Source organism: Aspergillus multicolor, assembly GCF_047715735.1.
Source record: "Aspergillus multicolor strain CBS 133.54 unplaced genomic scaffold BDW74scaffold_12, whole genome shotgun sequence".
NCBI lineage: Eukaryota > Fungi > Ascomycota > Eurotiomycetes > Eurotiales > Aspergillaceae > Aspergillus > Aspergillus multicolor.
The window spans coordinates 744075-761244 of record NW_027395963.1 but is presented as its reverse complement, the minus strand read 5'-3'; the positions used below and the strand labels follow the sequence as shown (position 1 = coordinate 761244).

The 17170-nt window shown below is 53.7% G+C and overlaps 4 protein-coding genes across 4 annotated transcripts; 2 read left to right on the top strand and 2 right to left on the bottom strand.

Moving 5' to 3' along the window:
• Positions 1-30: 30 nt before the first annotated feature.
• sec16 (COPII coat assembly protein SEC16) lies at positions 31-6797 on the top strand. Its single transcript, XM_073732215.1, has 3 exons — positions 31-307; positions 415-6043; positions 6096-6797. The coding sequence occupies exons 2-3, from the start codon at positions 439-441 to the stop codon at positions 6692-6694; spliced, it is 6204 nt and encodes a 2067-aa protein (XP_073584031.1). The 5' UTR covers positions 31-307; positions 415-438; the 3' UTR covers positions 6695-6797.
• Positions 6798-6983: 186 nt separating this feature from the next.
• BDW74DRAFT_21229 (checkpoint protein HUS1 family protein) lies at positions 6984-8651 on the bottom strand. The gene is made up of 5 exons (XM_073732214.1): positions 8513-8651; positions 8321-8439; positions 7376-8267; positions 7219-7295; positions 6984-7173 (listed from the first exon to the last, which is right to left on the bottom strand). Exons 1-5 carry the CDS (start codon positions 8553-8555, stop codon positions 7147-7149), a joined length of 1158 nt encoding a protein of 385 aa, XP_073584030.1. The 5' UTR covers positions 8556-8651; the 3' UTR covers positions 6984-7146.
• A 1433-nt stretch (positions 8652-10084) lies between these two features.
• BDW74DRAFT_21221 (GAS2 domain protein) lies at positions 10085-13898 on the top strand. The gene has a single exon (XM_073732213.1). It carries the CDS (start codon positions 10315-10317, stop codon positions 13489-13491), a length of 3177 nt encoding a protein of 1058 aa, XP_073584029.1. The 5' UTR covers positions 10085-10314; the 3' UTR covers positions 13492-13898.
• A 1-nt stretch (position 13899) lies between these two features.
• Positions 13900-17169, bottom strand: BDW74DRAFT_21189 (GTPase-activating protein GYP7). The gene is made up of 5 exons (XM_073732212.1): positions 16775-17169; positions 15349-16717; positions 15028-15290; positions 14650-14968; positions 13900-14591 (listed from the first exon to the last, which is right to left on the bottom strand). Exons 1-5 carry the CDS (start codon positions 16928-16930, stop codon positions 14221-14223), a joined length of 2478 nt encoding a protein of 825 aa, XP_073584028.1. The 5' UTR covers positions 16931-17169; the 3' UTR covers positions 13900-14220.
• Position 17170: the final 1 nt, after the last annotated feature.

Below are 17170 nucleotides of genomic sequence, written 5' to 3'. Positions count from 1 at the left end.
CCCTTTTGGGGTTCTGCCGGGCGAGTCCGCCCGGTATGAAGCAGGAGTCCGGAGTAATCACGCCCTCGATAGCTGCATTTACCTGCATTTCGCCACGCAGTCATGTCATGAAGTGTCAGGGTTCGAGTTTCTCCTTATCTCTTGTATTAATGATTCTTTTCGTTTCTCGCAGAATTGTGCTTGGCGAATCCCCCCCCTTTCTCATTTCCTCCTTACTTACCTCATTTCATGCCGAATTACATCACGCCTACCTAAGCTAAGCCTGCAGGTGAGCGTGCGAGCGTGCGACCTCCGAACCTCGGGTTGCGTAAGTACCTTACCTTACCTCCAACTCCGAAGCCGACACCGTGTCATGTTCATGATTACGCTTCGTTCGCGTCTCGCTCGGCTGACACTCATTGATGCGGTTTGAAGGTCTAGATTATCGCCGACGTCGATATGGAGAATCACGAGGCTCCTGTCTCCTGGAATCCGGCGCTGCGGTCGGATAGTAATGCGACGACAGAAGACACGCCTACGCTTGCCCCCGAACCCGTGCCCGTTGACGTACCGCCCACCTCCGCGACCGACGATGCGACCGCAGAGACAGACACAGCTCCAGACGCGACTGAACCGGTAAATAATGGATCACCTGCGCCCGCGGGGACTGGGGAGGTGCCACCGGCTACGGCTAGCGAAGATGCGGACATAGACGCGGCTCAGGTCGCGACCGAGTCGGACAACCTCGAGCCTGCTGCGCCCGTAGACACATCGGACGCACCAAGGATCCCGCATGATGTTGTCCCGGACGTCGTTCAGCCATTGAAGGCCGAAGCCACGGCGCTTTTAGAAGCTACAGAGGAGCCGTTGATCGCGCAAGATGCAGTTCCAGATGTCGCTGAGCCATCGACAGCTGAAGCTACCGAGCCTGCAAACATTGGGGACGCACCGTCAATTCCCCAAGATACGGTCCCGGACGTTGTTCAGCCATTAAAGGCGGAAGCTACTGCGCTTCTAGAAGCTACAAAGGAGCCATCAACTGCGCAAGATGAAGTTTCACATGTCGCCGAGCCATCAACTGCTGAAGCTACTGAGCCTGCAGACATTGTGGATGCCCCGTCAAGCCCTCAAGACACAGCTGCGGACGTCACTGAGCCCTTAGATGCAGAAGCTACGGCCGAATTAGAGGCTACGCATCCTTCAGAAGCTACGGAAACGTCCTCCAACTCAGAAGAAGCGGTTCCAAATGTGACTGAGTCATCCGATGCTGAAGCTGCTGCCCCTGTCGAGCCTGCAGACCCGGAGCCAATCCCGCAACATATAGTTCGTGAGCCCGCTTTGTCACCTCAAGTTGAAGTCATTTCTCCGCCAAATACCACAGAGGAGGAAACGGGGACAGGCGCAGATTTCAACCAGAATGAAGCGCGGGAAGAGTTCCGGGAGGAGGCCGCGGAGTTGTTCTCTGCCGCTGCTGATGAGGATCAGGAAACGAACCAGGATGAGGAAACGAACCAGGATGAGGAAACCAACCCTTTCGAGCCCGAGTCTGAAGCAGTGCCTGCAGCTGCACCTGAGGATGGGTACAATCGCTTGCAGTCGACCCAAGAGGAATATGTGCCTGAAGTACAGGCCCACCAACTTGAGCTCGACACGTCGGTCAACGCCATCCCAAGCTCGAATGACTACCCTGCTGCAGGCTGGGTTTATCAACAAACTCCGGCGGATTACGCTGCATCAGGCAATGGGGAAATTAGCAGTACAAACCACGACCTCTGGGGGAGCCCTAAGAGCGTTGACAATGGAGAGGACCGTTTTTTCGATCAATTGAGAACACAAACGAAGCCGATCTATTTTCCGCCGGAGGAGTCCAGATTCGAGGAGGGCGTGCCCTTATTGGATGGTTCCGCTGAAACCCCGGTTGAGCCAACGCCAGTCGAGCCGGCAGCGCCGCAGCAGCCGACTCAACTTGATCATGTCTTTGCAGGAGACGAGAATGAGGACGATGGATTCTTCAGTTCTGCACAAAAGCCAGCGGAAAATGAACCTGAAGAGCCATTCCATATCCACCGGAAGAGCACATCTCAAGTCTTGGGCTCTCTTGGCGCCAATCAGGACGGCGTTGCCAGCCCCCTTTCTCCTACCGCGGAGGAGTTCGATGATTTTCTAGCGGCTGCGGCATCGAAATCTCCTGAAGAGGTGGAGCAGCCGGCCGGGGAGGAAGATTTGGCTGCTAAGTGGCAAGCTGAACTCTCAGATGATGACTTGGATGTTGCTCCCGTTGACGAGGATCTAGCAGCTAAATGGCAGGCGGAACTTGATGACGATGATTTACTCTTAGACGACGAGGTTGGTGATGCTTCCCAGAATTCCTCCGAACTGGCCAACGGCGATGCTGTAGACCATGATCTGCAGGCTCTTGGAAGTCCTTTCGGAACGCCGCAAAGCGCTGGCAAACCCAAGCCAGCTCAGAGCGCCTACACTCCTCATCAGCCCTCTACAGCCGATCTCATCCAGGGCGTTCCAATACCAGGATCCGCTCCTCCAGCTACCAGTGCTCCGTACAGTGCGAACTACTTTCAACCGCGACCTGAACCTCCAGCGCCTATGACCAGGGCTGAAAGCTACGCAGACCGCCATAAAGAAGGCTACAAATCGCCTTATGACCTTCCAGAAGATCTTGCCCCGCGTCGCAAACCCGCCCCCAGACAAGTGGTGTCCGCAGCTGCTAATATGCCTGGACCACCACCACGATCTAGTAGCATCCCGGCCCCTCCACCGTCCCAGTCGACATACGGGGTACCAGTACCACCTACCAGCGCTGCGAGCTTGCCCCCTACAGCGACTCCGGCAGCCCCGGCCGTACCTACTCCTAAGAACTTTTATGAGGAGCTGCCGTTGGCCCCTGTCCGGCCACGCTCGCGGCCCGCGGATTCGGGGCGATATACCCCCAACCCAAGCACGGCAAGCCCTGCAGTCGTGCAGCCCCCCCCGCCAGCGCAACCTGTCGCCAATCCTTATGCGCAACTTTCAGGCGAACCTACCCAGCCTCAGTTGCAGCAGCCCGAAAGATTGGGACCCTATGCCAATACCTTGGCTCCTAGCGCTCAAAGTGCTCCTGCTGTGCCCACTATGAATCCAAGATACTCACCAAAGCCACCAACATTACAGCCTGGGGTGAAACCGTCTGCTTCTCCTAGATATTCTCCAGCGCCGCCGCCAGCAGCTGCGCCGCCGCCTCCTCAACGTTATGTTTCGCAGCCATCTGTTCTTTCGGGGCAAACTGTCACCCTGCCCTTTCAACCGCGTACGTCAAGTCCGCTCGCACACCACGAGAAGATTTCCTACCAGCCTAGCGAACCCCCGCGGAAGTCATCTTTAGCTCAGCCCATCTCTCCTGTTGCTGTACAGCCACAACACATTGAGACAGCCGCCACTATCTCACCTCGATCCTCGCTTGATGCGTCAAGTCTCCAGCAAACATCTCCGCCAAGAAACCCCTACGCCCCTCCCTCGTATATAGAAGAATTTTCTCGTCGTGTCTCTCATGCCAACAATGCTCCATCTGCCTATACACCACCCCCCGAGGCCTCACCGTTTGTGCCGCCTCGGAGATCACAGACACAGTCTCCTACCCAACAGCAAGCAGGTCCCCGACTCTCTGTGCCACCCGTTGACCCGCTCAAGCGGCCTGCGTCCGTCCATGCACCAAGCTCGCCGACGAAGGCTCTCAATGCGTATGCGCCGGCGCAACCCTCCAGTCATAACCGCGCTGTCTCCCAATCTCTTGAGTTCATTCCACCAAACGATGGACAGGAGCATGATCCTCTCCAAAGGTGGAGGGGGGCGCCCATTTTCAAATTTGGGTTTGGCGGCACTGTCCTTTCCTCTTTCCCCAAGCGTATTCCTCGGTATAGCGCAGGACAAACTACGCCAAAGATCAAACCTATGGCTGGTGATATCAAGACTGCTCAGCTAAAAGATGTCTTTTCATACCCAGATTCCATTGTGCAACATCCAGGTCCCTTGAAAAATAAGTCCAAGAAGAAGGATTTGATTTCATGGCTGTCCAGCAAGATCGCGGCATTTGAGAACGAGGGTGTTCCTCAACATCTCCAGGCTTACTCTGAATCTCACAAGCGCCATGAGGAGAAGACTTTGCTGTGGAAAGCGGTGCGCGTTTTGGTCGAGCATGATGGTGGCGCTCAAAGCACTCCCGAGCTTCAAAAGTCCTTGAGAGGTGTTCTATTCCCGCATCTGCAAAATGATGGCTCGGATCCCATATATACCGATCCTATTCAGTCTTTTGCTGCTGAACCGCTCAATGCTTCTTCTTTGTCTGATTCTCCAGACTCCAAGTCGCTGGGGACTATCCACAATAATTTGCTTCTTGGAGAACGGGAAAAAGCTGTCTGGAGTGCAGCAGACAACCGTCTCTGGGGCCACGCTATGATAATCGCGTCGACGTTAGACAAGTCCGTCTGGAAGCAGGTTGTGCAAGAGTTTGTGAGACGCGAGGTCAGGTCTACCAGCGGCAATGCCGAGTCGCTCGCTGCGTTGTATGAGATCTTTGCTGGTAACTTTGAAGAAAGTGTCGACGAACTCGTTCCTCCCTCCGCGAGGGCTGGGTTGCAGATGGTCAGTAAGGTCGACGGGCAGGGTACCTCCAAAAACGCTCTTGCTGGTCTTGAGTCTTGGAAGGACACTCTGGGTTTGGTATTGAGTAACCGAAGTCCTCAAGATCATCAGGCACTATTGGCCCTTGGCCGATTGCTACTGTCGTATGGTCGGATAGAGGCCGCTCACATTTGTCTCATGTTCTCGCGGGCAGCTGTGTTTGGAGGCCCAGACGACCCCCAGGCGAATATTGTCCTGCTTGGCGCCGACCATATTCACTCTTCGCCCGCAGCTTTGTTGGATGATGATGCCATCCTACTGACTGAAGCCTATGAGTATGCCACGACTGTGCTAGCGGGATCTCCAACGTCTGCACTTCCTCACCTTCTGGCCTTCAAGCTTGTTTATGCCTGGTCGCTTACGGACAAAGGGCACAAGGCTGAAGCCCAGCAGTACTGTGATTTCATCGCGGCGGCTCTTAAGGCTACCACGAAGCCATCAGGCTATCACAATCAGCATCTGTTCTTTGGTGTTGATGAGTTGTCGGCGCGTCTCAAGCAGACCACAGGAGATGCAGGGTCGTGGATTTCGAAGCCGAGCATGGAGAAAGTCTCCTTTTCAATGTGGAACAAATTCAGTAACTTTGTTGCCGGTGATGACAGCGACGCTGCTTCAACGGGCTCCGCCAAGGGTGGGGAAGCTGGATTCGGTCCGTTTGCTCAAATCGCTGGCACCCCTACAGTAAGCCGCTCGCCCTCCGTAACGGATCTATACGGACAGTACCCTATGCCTGCAGCCCAGCCAATCCCCACTGCTGGGCCTTCCCGATACCAGCCGAATAACCAGTACGCACCAAGCTCGCCTGACCAAGGCCGTGGACGATCGTCTCTCGACTCGCAGAGGTCTGCTTCATTTGGAGTTTCCTACGGCCAACGCCAGGGATCGCAAGAGCACGCGCCTCCGGTTGAGAGCCCTATGTATGGAGGAGGGCCCTTTTACGGCTCTCCGACTGCTGGCTACCAGTCCACGCCCCCTCAAACTTCATACATGCCCCTCGCACCTGTTGACGAGGATATGGCTCAACAGGCTTACGCTCCACCAAGCGCTGCCCCGCAAGGCTTGTTCGGCCAGGATTCGCTTTATCAAAGTCCTGCCCGAGCCTCGTTGGACCAGTCATTTGGCCCTGAAACACCGGCCGCCATACCAACTGCGGCTGATAGTTACATGCCTCCTATGGTTAGCACCGGATACGAGCCCCCCTCAATTAGTGCTCCAGACTTGGAAGTAACGGAAGAGCCTGAGGATGAGAAGCCCCGTAAGAAGCCAACAATGGACGATGATGACGATGAGGATGACATTGCGGCTCGTGCTGAGGCTTTGAAGAAGGCCGAAAAGGCTCGCAAGGATCGTGAGGCCGATGAGGCTTTCCGGAAAGCAGCAGAAGCTGATGGTAAGTTCAACCTGAAGTCCTATGCAATTGCTATCACTAACATTGCATGTAGCTCAGAAACCTGCTCAGGCGAAGAGCTCCTGGTGGGGTTGGATCAAAGGCGGGAACAAAGAGGATGCCAATGCGAACGCCGCCGCTGGAAAACCAATCCGTGCAAAGCTTGGAGAAGAGAGTTCTTTCTATTATGATAAGGACCTGAAGAAATGGGTCAACAAGAAGAATCCCAACAGCGCCACTCCGGCGCGTGCCACCCCGCCTCCTCCAAAATCTATGGGTCCCCCGAGCAGAACCGCCAGTGGAAGCAGCATGCCTCCTCCACCTGCGCCAGCAGGACCTGGCAGTCGACCCCCATCCGTCGCGAGTGGCCCTCCACCGCCATCAGGTAGCCCTGCACCGTCATCGCTAGGTCTTCCACCAACACCCGGACTGGGACCTGCGCGATCTGTCTCTACTGGCGCTGTGCCACCCGCTGGTGGCGATTCTTCCCGCCCTGGAAGCTCCGCCGGGCGGCCTGGGCCACCTCCCCGGCCTTCCACGTCTTTGAGTCATGCCAGCTCGATTGACGACTTGCTTGGAGCGCCTCAAGCGCGCAAGGGCGCCACTGCACGAGGCAGGAAGAAGGGCCGCTATGTTGACGTGATGGCGCAATAAAACACTGCACATCCAGACCTTCAAGAAACCCTTCTTCCGTTCCTAAAACTATATCACCCGACATTTCCTCATCTTGCATATTGAGTGTATACACTTGCATTGCTGAACATCCGTACACTTTTTGCATGCCATTACGCAAGTATGGCCTGGCTTTTTGATGACACGACTAATCTGTCGTTCTTGCATCTATCATCCTTGTATGCTTCATGTACATTTACCCCTTCGCCCTTCTCCGTTGTTTTAATGTCCCTTTTCTTTTTTATTTTCCCTTTTGTTCTGTCCTATGTCCATGTCATGATGGCAGTGTTGCGGGTCTTGCAAGAAAAGATAGACCTGGCGCTTGCTTGTTTTATGAAACATGATCTATAACCTATTATAATAATACCACTTGATGACTTGCACTCATGCATGCTTATTTTCCTACGTAAATAGCGTGTATTTGGCTGGTCTCGTTAGTTCATATAGGAGTTGATATAGTACTGTCCGCGTCAGCCGTGGTCTTTGCATTTGTGACTCTAACTCACCGTTAGACAAGAATCCTCTTCGTCATATCCACTGGGAGGATAGACGTAAAGGACCAGTGCTGTCTCGTGGATGAAGCCTGCCGATCAATTTATCAGCACCGTCCCATACATTTCCTCGCCACCCAGAGGCTAAGAATGATAAGGGTTAAATACTCACAAGCAACAACTTTCGGATTCATCCTCCCAACACTGAGTACCTTCGCCCATTCCCTCCCATCAATCCTCACCTTCGCCCACCCAGCCTCATCATCCCCCGCAAACGCCTTCATCCGCTCACTAGGCAATTGGTCCATCTGGCTCTGCGACAGCTGACTAGGATCAAGCGCAGGATTGTGAAGGTCGCTCCACACACTCGAGATGCGCAACGTATCCGTTGCAATAGCAAGACGCAGCGAGCCGTGCATGTTCGCCGAGAGCTCCAGTTTCGGCGATATACCCGTAGCGGCGCCCCCGAGTGGCCCTGAGTCCGTCGTTACTGTCGTTACGGCTGCGGCTGCAGCCTTAGGTGTGGAGTCCGCTGCTAGTTTCGTGAAGCGCTCTGAGATACTCTTTAGCTGGAATAAGTCGGGAAGAATGATATGGACGTCTGGGTCGCGGCAGTGCGGTTCATGTAATCCTTCCACGGCGCTCTCGTGCATGACCTTCACGGGGACTTCTTGCGTGATGAAGGTCTCGCGCTCGCGTCGGCCCGTTGCTGAGGCTGAGGCTGGGGCGGCTGGGGGACCCATGGAGCCTGCTCTTGTCCCCGGCCCTGACCCTGTCCCTGAGCCTGCTGCTGTGCCTGTCGCCGTCCCAGCCTCAGATGGCAAAACAGGCGCAGAATCACTCCCATTCCCAATCCCCAACGGATTCACCCCCTTCGTCCAGCTCTTCGTCCTGATAGTTAGTGCTAGTAGCGGCACCTTGCCTTTCTTCGTGAGCCGCAGCTGCACCCATTTCGCGCCTGCTGCGGAGCGTAGTGCGCGGTGGAGCGCGGAGAGCGGGACTTCGAGGTTAATTACGCCTGTGTTGGATTCGAGTGTGTAGTCTGTGTCTTCGAAGATGGATTCCTGGGGCTTGTTAGAGGGGTTGCGAGGGGTTGGAAGTAGGGTGATGCACGTACAACAGGCAGTTGCGCCCATACTTGCGTTCCCTGGTCGGGGATTATGGTGAAGCGCACGACGGACTCCTCTAGGCGCATCCAGCACAGTTTGCCGAGGGAGGAGAGGGAGCCGACTAGTTCTGCATGGGGCTGTTAGATATGTAATGATGGATGGCTGGTTGTACGGGGCTGGGAAAGGCTGTGAAGACGTACTGGTGAGAGTGGCGGTGTTGACCACTTGAGTGCGGAAACGCATGTTTGCATTATTATTATTATTATGAGTGCATTCCTTAGTTTAGCCTAGATAAGTATGAGCCTATAATTGTGTAAGGCTGATGCCGAGGGATCAAAGTGGTTATGACAATGTTGGAGGTGAAGACGAAGGTCGAGACTCGAGATCGCGGTCGCTGGTGTGGGGAACCGCTGGGCTGGAGCTCCATACGCTAAATTGATGCTCTCCATTTTCCATCCCACTGGAAAATTGAGATTAATATAGCGATCTTGGCCAATGAAATTAACGAGTTTCTCCTGAGTTGGCTTTTCATGTGCTAAGATATTTTGGTTCTGTGGGTGATCTACCAACCGCGCTTTCGTTAAGAGTGACAGGACTCTATGAGACGCCTTACGGAGTACACCTTGATGTGTATAGAGCACAACGGACTTGAGCTATACTTGTCTCGATATGTACGCAGTTTCTATGGGGCCCTTTGACGCCCAGTTTGTCCAGATGGATTGAAATGATGCAGGAACTTAGGAGCTGAGTCGCTGCCTCGAGAGGAGCACATTCTCGTAACCCAGCTTCAAACTGTTGTGGTACGTCCGCCGTGCATCGCGTGTTTCCGCTGATATCCTATGAGCATCTCGAACACGTCGATGATACAGACACAGCGCAGCCACCTATACGCATATTCGTGTCACCAGTTCAAGGGTCAAACGCGTCCCTTGCTCCGCGCTGTGTTGACAAGCCTCATCTACATCAAACGCGTCCGGTGGGCTCTTGACCACTACAGTACCCGCAGGACCATTGTGCTGGATCACAAACTGTTGCAGGCGAGCGTCAAACGCGTGGATGCAGGGAATAGAGAAAGGTGGCTTGTTTCACGCAGTTTGCTTCGGCTTCGATATGCAAGGGTATTGATCGCCGTCAGCAGCCGGCCTTTGCAGTCAGCAGTTGCAAGGCGTCGATCAACGTCGAGATAAGAGCTCGGTCAGCACTCCGAAGTCCGAACAATCTGCATGGACCATATCATGCTGCCAACGTGAAGGCCCGTGAGCCGGAAGAAAACGCGTCGTGATGCTGGTTAGAAACCCGCGTTTATACATGAGCATCATTCGGGATTGAGCAGTGAGGACGGAGCAAGGACGCCGGATAATTGATTTCTGTTCCTGATTAGTGCAGCTTAAATAGACCTTGATGGAGCCAGCCCGCCATACTAGAGGTCGATAGTGCAGTGCTGGCGACCCCTTTTGGCGCTGCTCCACCGGACGCGTTGTGGAAAAATAAAAGAACCATTCGATTCCGCCCTGAATCGGCCGCTAAAGGGACAGAAGTCATTGGCTGCTTTTCTTAAGTATTTATCGGTTCGGGGGGCCCTGTTGTTGTTGTGTTGCACTTGCCACTCCCATCCACTCGTTTTCTTGACGCTCGTTCCTCTCCCCGATCCAATCGTCCTTCTCCAACCCTCCAACTCTCTCTGTCTCTCTCTTCAACTATCACACCACGCCAACTTCGTCATCATCACCTAGATAATCTCCCCTCTTCGCCTCAATCTCACGCTCTTTATCCTCCCCCGTCGTTCGTTCCCCGCGAATTGACCCTTTTGACCCTGGTCGCTCCTTAGTCAACACCGGTGAGATCGATCGCGTCTCAGCATGCTAGCTCTTCGACCACGTCCTGTCTCTTCTATCCTCGTTTGCACAGCGCGACCTCCGTCGATCAGTCCTCAGTATTAAACTTTGTTTCCGAGAAACACCCTTCGACCCGGCCAGAAACTCCATAAACCCCCGTTTTCGAAATGGCGAGCCGTATGCTGTTTCAGGCGCCCCCCACGTTCGCCGCCCCCAAAGCATCAGATCGCCCGGCCGTACCAACATATCACGTTGTGGATCCTCTTCTTGGAAACCTCTCCCCGGAGTCGACCCTTCAAGCCCTCTTGTCGTCCATCGACGCGGTCCCCAACAACGAGCAAGCCGCCCAAGATATTCTAGCCCAAAGCATCTCCCAGGCCTCTGCGGCAGAACGGGCACTCGGCATACGCGCCGCAGTGGCGGCTCAAAAGCTTGGAGACTGGTATAAAGAGGTTCATTCATGGCCGTGGCCGAAAAGGCCCCATACTGGCCTCGGAAAGGGGTTCATTCCCCCAGCGGATGATACCGGATATTGGGGTAGCCTTCCGTCGACCGTAGTCGAGGAGCATGAAAAACGTATTGAAGAGATTCGTGACGGAATGGATGGTTTGGAAGTTGAAGAACTTAAAGAACACGTCCTAAATGCTCACATTCCAGGCCGGTCTCGGCCTTCGTCAGCTAACAGCACCATGTCCGTGCCTCCCCCACTCAGCTATGTTCAGTTGAGTGACTTCACCGCTGTTATCACTGCTACCATTCTCCGTGCTTTACCGCTTCTATCCCGCTTGAACTCCTTATTGTCTACATGGCATGCCCGATTAGTGGTTTGCAGGCAAATACCTGGTCTACTACGAGACTTGCGGTTCACTAAATCTGAAGTGAAGTCAGCTTTTGATTTAGTGAAATCCTCAACTCCTCCGACTGAGAAGGACGCCCTGTATTCAGTCACTAACTACCATGCTAAGCGAACCAGTCTTGAGTCGATCGTGGTCTCGGCAGGTCGACGTATGGACCGTGTCCTAGACTCGCTTGAAGGGCGTGAGGATTCGCTACCGGAGAACTGGATTGATGATTTGGAAGCTGTTGAGGCGGACTTTGCGTCATGGGTCATGCACGCAGAAAGGCGGGCTATGGAGAATGAATGGCGCCGACAGTCAACTCGCCCGATGGAAACCATCGTTGAGGAGATCAACAGCCCTACTGATAATGCCCCACTTGCCCAGCGTGCTGGCAATATCATGAACACGGTTTCCGCATCGCCAACCCCGTTACCTGTTGACCGAAATCCCACGTGTGAGGCTCGGGAAATACCAGTCATGAAGTTAGAGTCAACGAGCGAGATCACGGTTGAAAGGACCGTCTCCGATGTCTCCGCTTCTGCAGATGCAGCCCCAGAGGCCATGGCCGCAAATCCTGGCGTCAGTGCCGCACAACCCACATATGCGGCACTCGAGACCCTCGTCGAAGACGCTATGAAAGTGGATATCTACGAGGCCAACGCTGTCTCAGATGTGCCGCTAGAGACCGTGGCCAAAAACAGTGCCTGTGTTACTGTCGCTTCCTCAGAGGCCCCCGCGACCGTAGTCGAGGACGACCTCAAGCTGACTGCACCCACGCGTTGTGTCACGCCGCCTACCGATAACGTGGCGTCTTTGCCAAATCTATTCCTACGCGGTGATGGTAGCAAAGCGAATACTGAACGACCGCAGTCCGAAGAGCCGGAGCAAGACGAGAAGAATGCAAAGAAGCCTCTGGATAGTCCAATCAAGCTATCGGAGAAACAGAAGTCTCGTGTCCGACGGCCATCTCACACATCTGATGGCTCTCTATCGGATTACCCATCACTTGTGTCGAGCCCGGAAATGCCGGAGCCACGAAACTCCTCCTCAAACGGGACGCCGTTACTCCTTGAGACACCGCCATACAGGCCAAATAACTCGTCGTACCACAACCACGAACATGGCCTACGTGAGGATCGCCTACTCCATCTAGATGCTCAGAAGTCTTCTCCACAGGATGCGCTCGGACATGGCCGTACGCTCAGTTTGCCGCTTCAACGCTTCATAAATGAAAGACATGATGTGAACTATGACCATAGTTCTAGTCATGAGGACGTGCCCGGAACGAGGAAAGCACCGACACCTGCAGAAAGACGGCAAAAGTCCAAATCCGCTTCGACCAGGGCCGAACCCCCTAGCAACATTACCACTGCCCGTCTAAGGAAACAGCTGACTGCTCATCCCAGTCTTGAAAGCATTGGGTCTTACAGATCAAAGGCTCAGGCTCCCAACTCACAAAATCTACAAACTAAGCCCAGGTCTCGGGCTTCATCTATAAGCAAGCAGCCGATCCGACCGCGGCCAAAAGACCAAATGGACGAAAAAATAAGCTCCATCCTCACCTCGCTCCCGGGAAATATCCATCTGGTCTCAGCCGATCAGGATGATGATGCTATCTCAGTGGCTTCGTCCGTCCCGTTCAGACGGGAAAGACTCCGCGCGGACTCACCTCAAGGAACTCCGTCCCGCAGCTTTACCCCTACATCGCTCACTCTTCGACCTGCGCTCGGCCGCAGGAGACATTCGCATGCTCCAGAAGAGAGTTCAGTAAAACTTTATCATCTTCATCGCGGTGGGAAGTCTGCTCCCACGAAACTTTTTGTCCGAACAGTAGGCGACGGTGAACGGGTAATGGTGAGAGTTGGTGGTGGATGGGCGGATTTGGCCGAGTACCTACGCGAATATGCCCTTCACCATGGGCATCGACGCGTCTCTGAGACGCCTCGCGTTGAAGTTGAAGGTTATTCTCCCCGGGTTTCTCCATCCCATTCGCCGCCCTCTAGCGCACGTCCTATGCCGGCCCGCCCTCGTTCGGTCCTCAGCAACCGTCCATCTTCTTCTTTAGCCGTTCGAAAGACCAGGCGTTCTTCCAATGTCTCCGATTTGGGGGATCACAGAACAGCCAGCGGAAGCGATGCCTTGAACGTTTCCTTCTCTACACTTTCCAACAGACGGCTATCGGTTTCATCAAATGTGTCGGCGGGTGCGATGTCATCCGTCAGCGAGTTCCGCCACGGGTCTCCTGGCGCTCTCGCTATGCCTCTTGGTCTTGCTGGACCAAAGCCTCGAGCCAAGCATGCCGCCATCAGCCCAGAGAGTGAGGCTTGGGTGGAGGACGTTCTCGGCCAAGCCAGAAGGAGCACCTCTCTCAGACCGTTCAAGTACACTCTCCCGTCACCGGAAAATGCTGATGGACACACACCGGCAATAACAAAATCTCGGAGCATCGGCGATATTGGCAAAGCCGGCTCCAGCAAACGCGTCGTATTGCGTGGTCTACGATAGCTGCTGCATCTTCTCAAGCACTGGATCCCCGTCTGGATCAGTGTCTAAAAGCGTGCTTTTTGTCCTCTTATTACTATTTGCATCGCTCAAGGCGCTTATCATGATTATCCTCTTTCTGGCTCTTAGCAGGTTGCATGTGGCCCAAGCCTGTGGACAGTGTTTTGTCTTTCGAATATTTTTGCATCGGCGATACATTTTGGGCGCTAAGTTGGTCTACGGTACATTTTGTTTGCATAAAGATACCCTTTTATATAGGTAGGTAGTTGGTCCGTCTTTTTTTGGAGGATAGCTTTGTCGCCATACCTTTCGCTTGGGGTTGGATTGGTTGGCTCTGAACATAGTATATTAGATACACGCTTGTATTAGGATAGGTATACAGAATCTTAGCCATTGGTGTTTCAGTGCTCCTGGTCACAAACTTCTAGTCTCATATCGAAGTGGATATGTTTACTGGGGCTAATTAGTCCTTAGGTGTAGACAGCGGATGAGTTCTGATAAGTGATGTTGATGGTGTATAAAATCCAAGGGAAACGCCCCCAAACCAAGCACAACTATACACTGCTAGAAGGCAAACGAACTGAGCAACAAGCGCAAGAAACCGGAAATAAAAATCACATATCATAACATATCGTAGCCTGCCCGGTCTTGTCCTACACGGTCCCTGTCCCGCAATGACTGGTAGTCAAGATAGAAGCCAATAACAGACCCCCTTATTTACTGCCCAGTGAATTACGGCCCAGGCCCATCTTTCGCGCCGGAGTCCGCGCCCTGCTCATTCCCATTCCAGAAAATATCCTTCCTGAACAAGTCCCTCAGCTCGGGGGCTATGATCTTCGCATCGGATTTACTGCCTTGTCCCGGCCGTGAATTTGAGCCTGTGTTTGGCGTGCTGACGCTCGTGCTGGCTCCAGAAGGTCGCTCAGGTGTTTTGCCCTTGTTATTTGGATCTTGGTCTTGTGCGGGCTTGCGCTGTTGGGCTTGCGGCGCTGGGAAGTTATTCTTCTTGTCGATGGCTTCGATTTGCCGGCCGAAGCGGTGGAAGAGGGATTCCGCGCGTGTGAGGATGGGTGTTAGGTCCATTGTGTTGGAGAGTTCGTTTACTGATGCCGTGATTAGCATGTCTTTCAGCTTAGTGGAGTGGAGGGCAAGTGGACATACTATATTTCAGCACCTCGTCAAACTGCTTCAAATGATCCATGATGACGTCGCGATGCTTCTCGAGGATCGCGAGAGCAATGAACAGGTGGAAGTTACTCGTGAGGTAATCCGTCCACAATGTCTCCCAGAGACGTAGAACATCGACCCACTCGAACTCGCGCTTATACCAGACCAGCAGCATGCGGAAGAAGAAGAAGAAGTTTGTGCTGTCGGCGGATTGGAGGTGGAGGTAGAGCTGCGGGTCCATGAGTTGGACGAGGTGGTCAAGGGTGAGCAGTTGGGAGCGCATGCCGGATTGGTCGCGGAGAAAGTTGCGTTCCTGTGTACATGGTTAGTCAAGATGAAAATGTGTGTTGGGAGTCTAGGAGGTGCAGGTACCATTCTAAACATGAAGTTGACAAAGGCCCAGAAGGCGACGGCGTCATCTTGCATGACTGCGTAAATGGGTGCAAGGAGGTCGCTCATGCCTTGCACGTAGCCGAGGTCTGGGTTATATTCGTTGTATGTGAGGAGCATATCTTTCATTTGCTCGAGGTGAACGTTTGTGCCCACGTCTGCAAAAGGGGAGTCTGGGTCAGGATGGGGGATATCTTCGCCTGCGAATAGAGGTATTGTTCGGTCGGTGCGGTGGACGTCTTTTTCTGTGGGCAGTTAGTAAATGTTCTTATCTGATGTCCTTCGAGTGCAGCAGGTTCCTACCTATTCGATTTCGCTGCTCTTTCCACCATTCTTGTTGCTCTGGGGTGGAGTTGCCTTCGACCATTCGTTCCCACCATGCGCCCTTCAGGCGGATGTATTCGTCGCGTCTGGAGTTCATGAGGGCCTGGCGGTCGTCGTTGGTACTATCCCATGGATACACCTCGAGGAGAAACAGCCACGCTTCCTTTCGGACTCCGTCGTTGGGGTCTAAACCGCCGTGGAAGATCCTCTCTTTAACCTCATCGACAGTCAGTTGTAACCGGCCGGTCTGCGGATGAAAGAAGTCCTGCCACTCTTTGAGCGTGACAACCTTTCGGCGCTCTTGGAGGGACATGTTTCCCATCTCGGCGTCCAGAATTTCAAAATCTCCCACGGAGCTGTTCTCCATTTCGAGCGCATCCCTGGCAGTCCATATTCGCTGATTCCGTTCCCGCTCGCTCTGCTCCGAAATGCTCATCGCCCATCGGGCAAGATATATCCTTGCACTGTCGAACTCTTCTTGAAGAGTTTGAATTTCTGGTGTCTTGATAAGGCGACGCACTTGGGGCGGGATGCTGGGGTTGTCAGCGATCTCATTTGCGGTCCGTCGTGTAAATGTCGTTATCTTGCTCAACTGTTCGAGGACCTTCCATCTAGTTTCCTTGATTGCTTTGATAAATGGATCCATCCCTGCATCGTGCGGTGCTGGTTCACGTTTCCGAGGGGTAGGTGGATTCTGTGATCTCGTTGCTTCAGCAAGTTGTGGTTTCCCAAAGGAAAGTTGATCTTCTTGAGATGGGTTGATCAGGTAAACGGTATTATCGACGGTCGACCGCTGGACGTCAACGTATTTCCTCAGCCATCGCAGCACTTCATCTCCGCCCCAGAATACACTTCCATCCTCGCCGAACGGATCAAATGTCTCCCTCGTCCGCTTCTTCTTCTGCAGTATTGTCGACTGGCATTCGCTATCGTGGAAGAAGAGCGCCGGAAAGCTATCACCTGCTCGGGAGTTGATCACAAGACTACCAAACCACCATCCTAAGCTCGGGGGCCGTACGAGCAGGGAGTATATCTGGGACAGTGGGACCGCAAATGCGTAGAGACCTATCGGGTCTCTGAATGTCGTCGTTTCTGGGAGAGCGGGCACTAAGTATCTCTGGCGCGGCGGGGAGTCATCTTCCGAAAGGTCGACCTTAACGTAAGTATCATAAGCATCGCCAAGGGCGGATTCGGGGACCCAAGCGAGGAGGTAAGAGGATAGGTCGGGCTTCGATGCGTTCGTGCTGGAGGATGTAGCATTTTGAGAGGAGGGTAGCGGCTTCTGCTGGACGAGCGCGATGAAACCGGGGATGTTGTCTTTCGCTGACGGAGTGGGGTGGACGTAGACCTAGGTAACAAAACTGGTTAGAGACAGTTCATATAGAGGCAGTCGCAAGGTGCGCACCTTGCTCTTTGAGAAAAGAAGCCTCACGCCCTTCTTAGAAGCGGCGTGGGCGATGGTATTGTATTCGTCCTCTTCCTCATCGCTGACGTCGAAGAATGACGCTGTCGGCGAAGGCGGCGAAGGAGGAGGGGTGAACTGCACGCTGGAGCTCGTCATCTCGGAGCTGTAACTGAGGCGAGCTTGGACTTCTCCTCTGATCTCTTGGAGCTGCAAGCTAAATTATTCTGTCTTTTTTGAATTAAAGTTGTCCGTTTACGGGCAGACTTGGAATGCGGAGAGGGTCACGTCACTCCAAATGCAGTCGCGGGGTCCAAATCCAACAACCATGTGATCTCCACGGTGAAGGACGTCCAACAGAGCAATACTTTTGCGAGAATCAACAGATGAAGTCTTTTT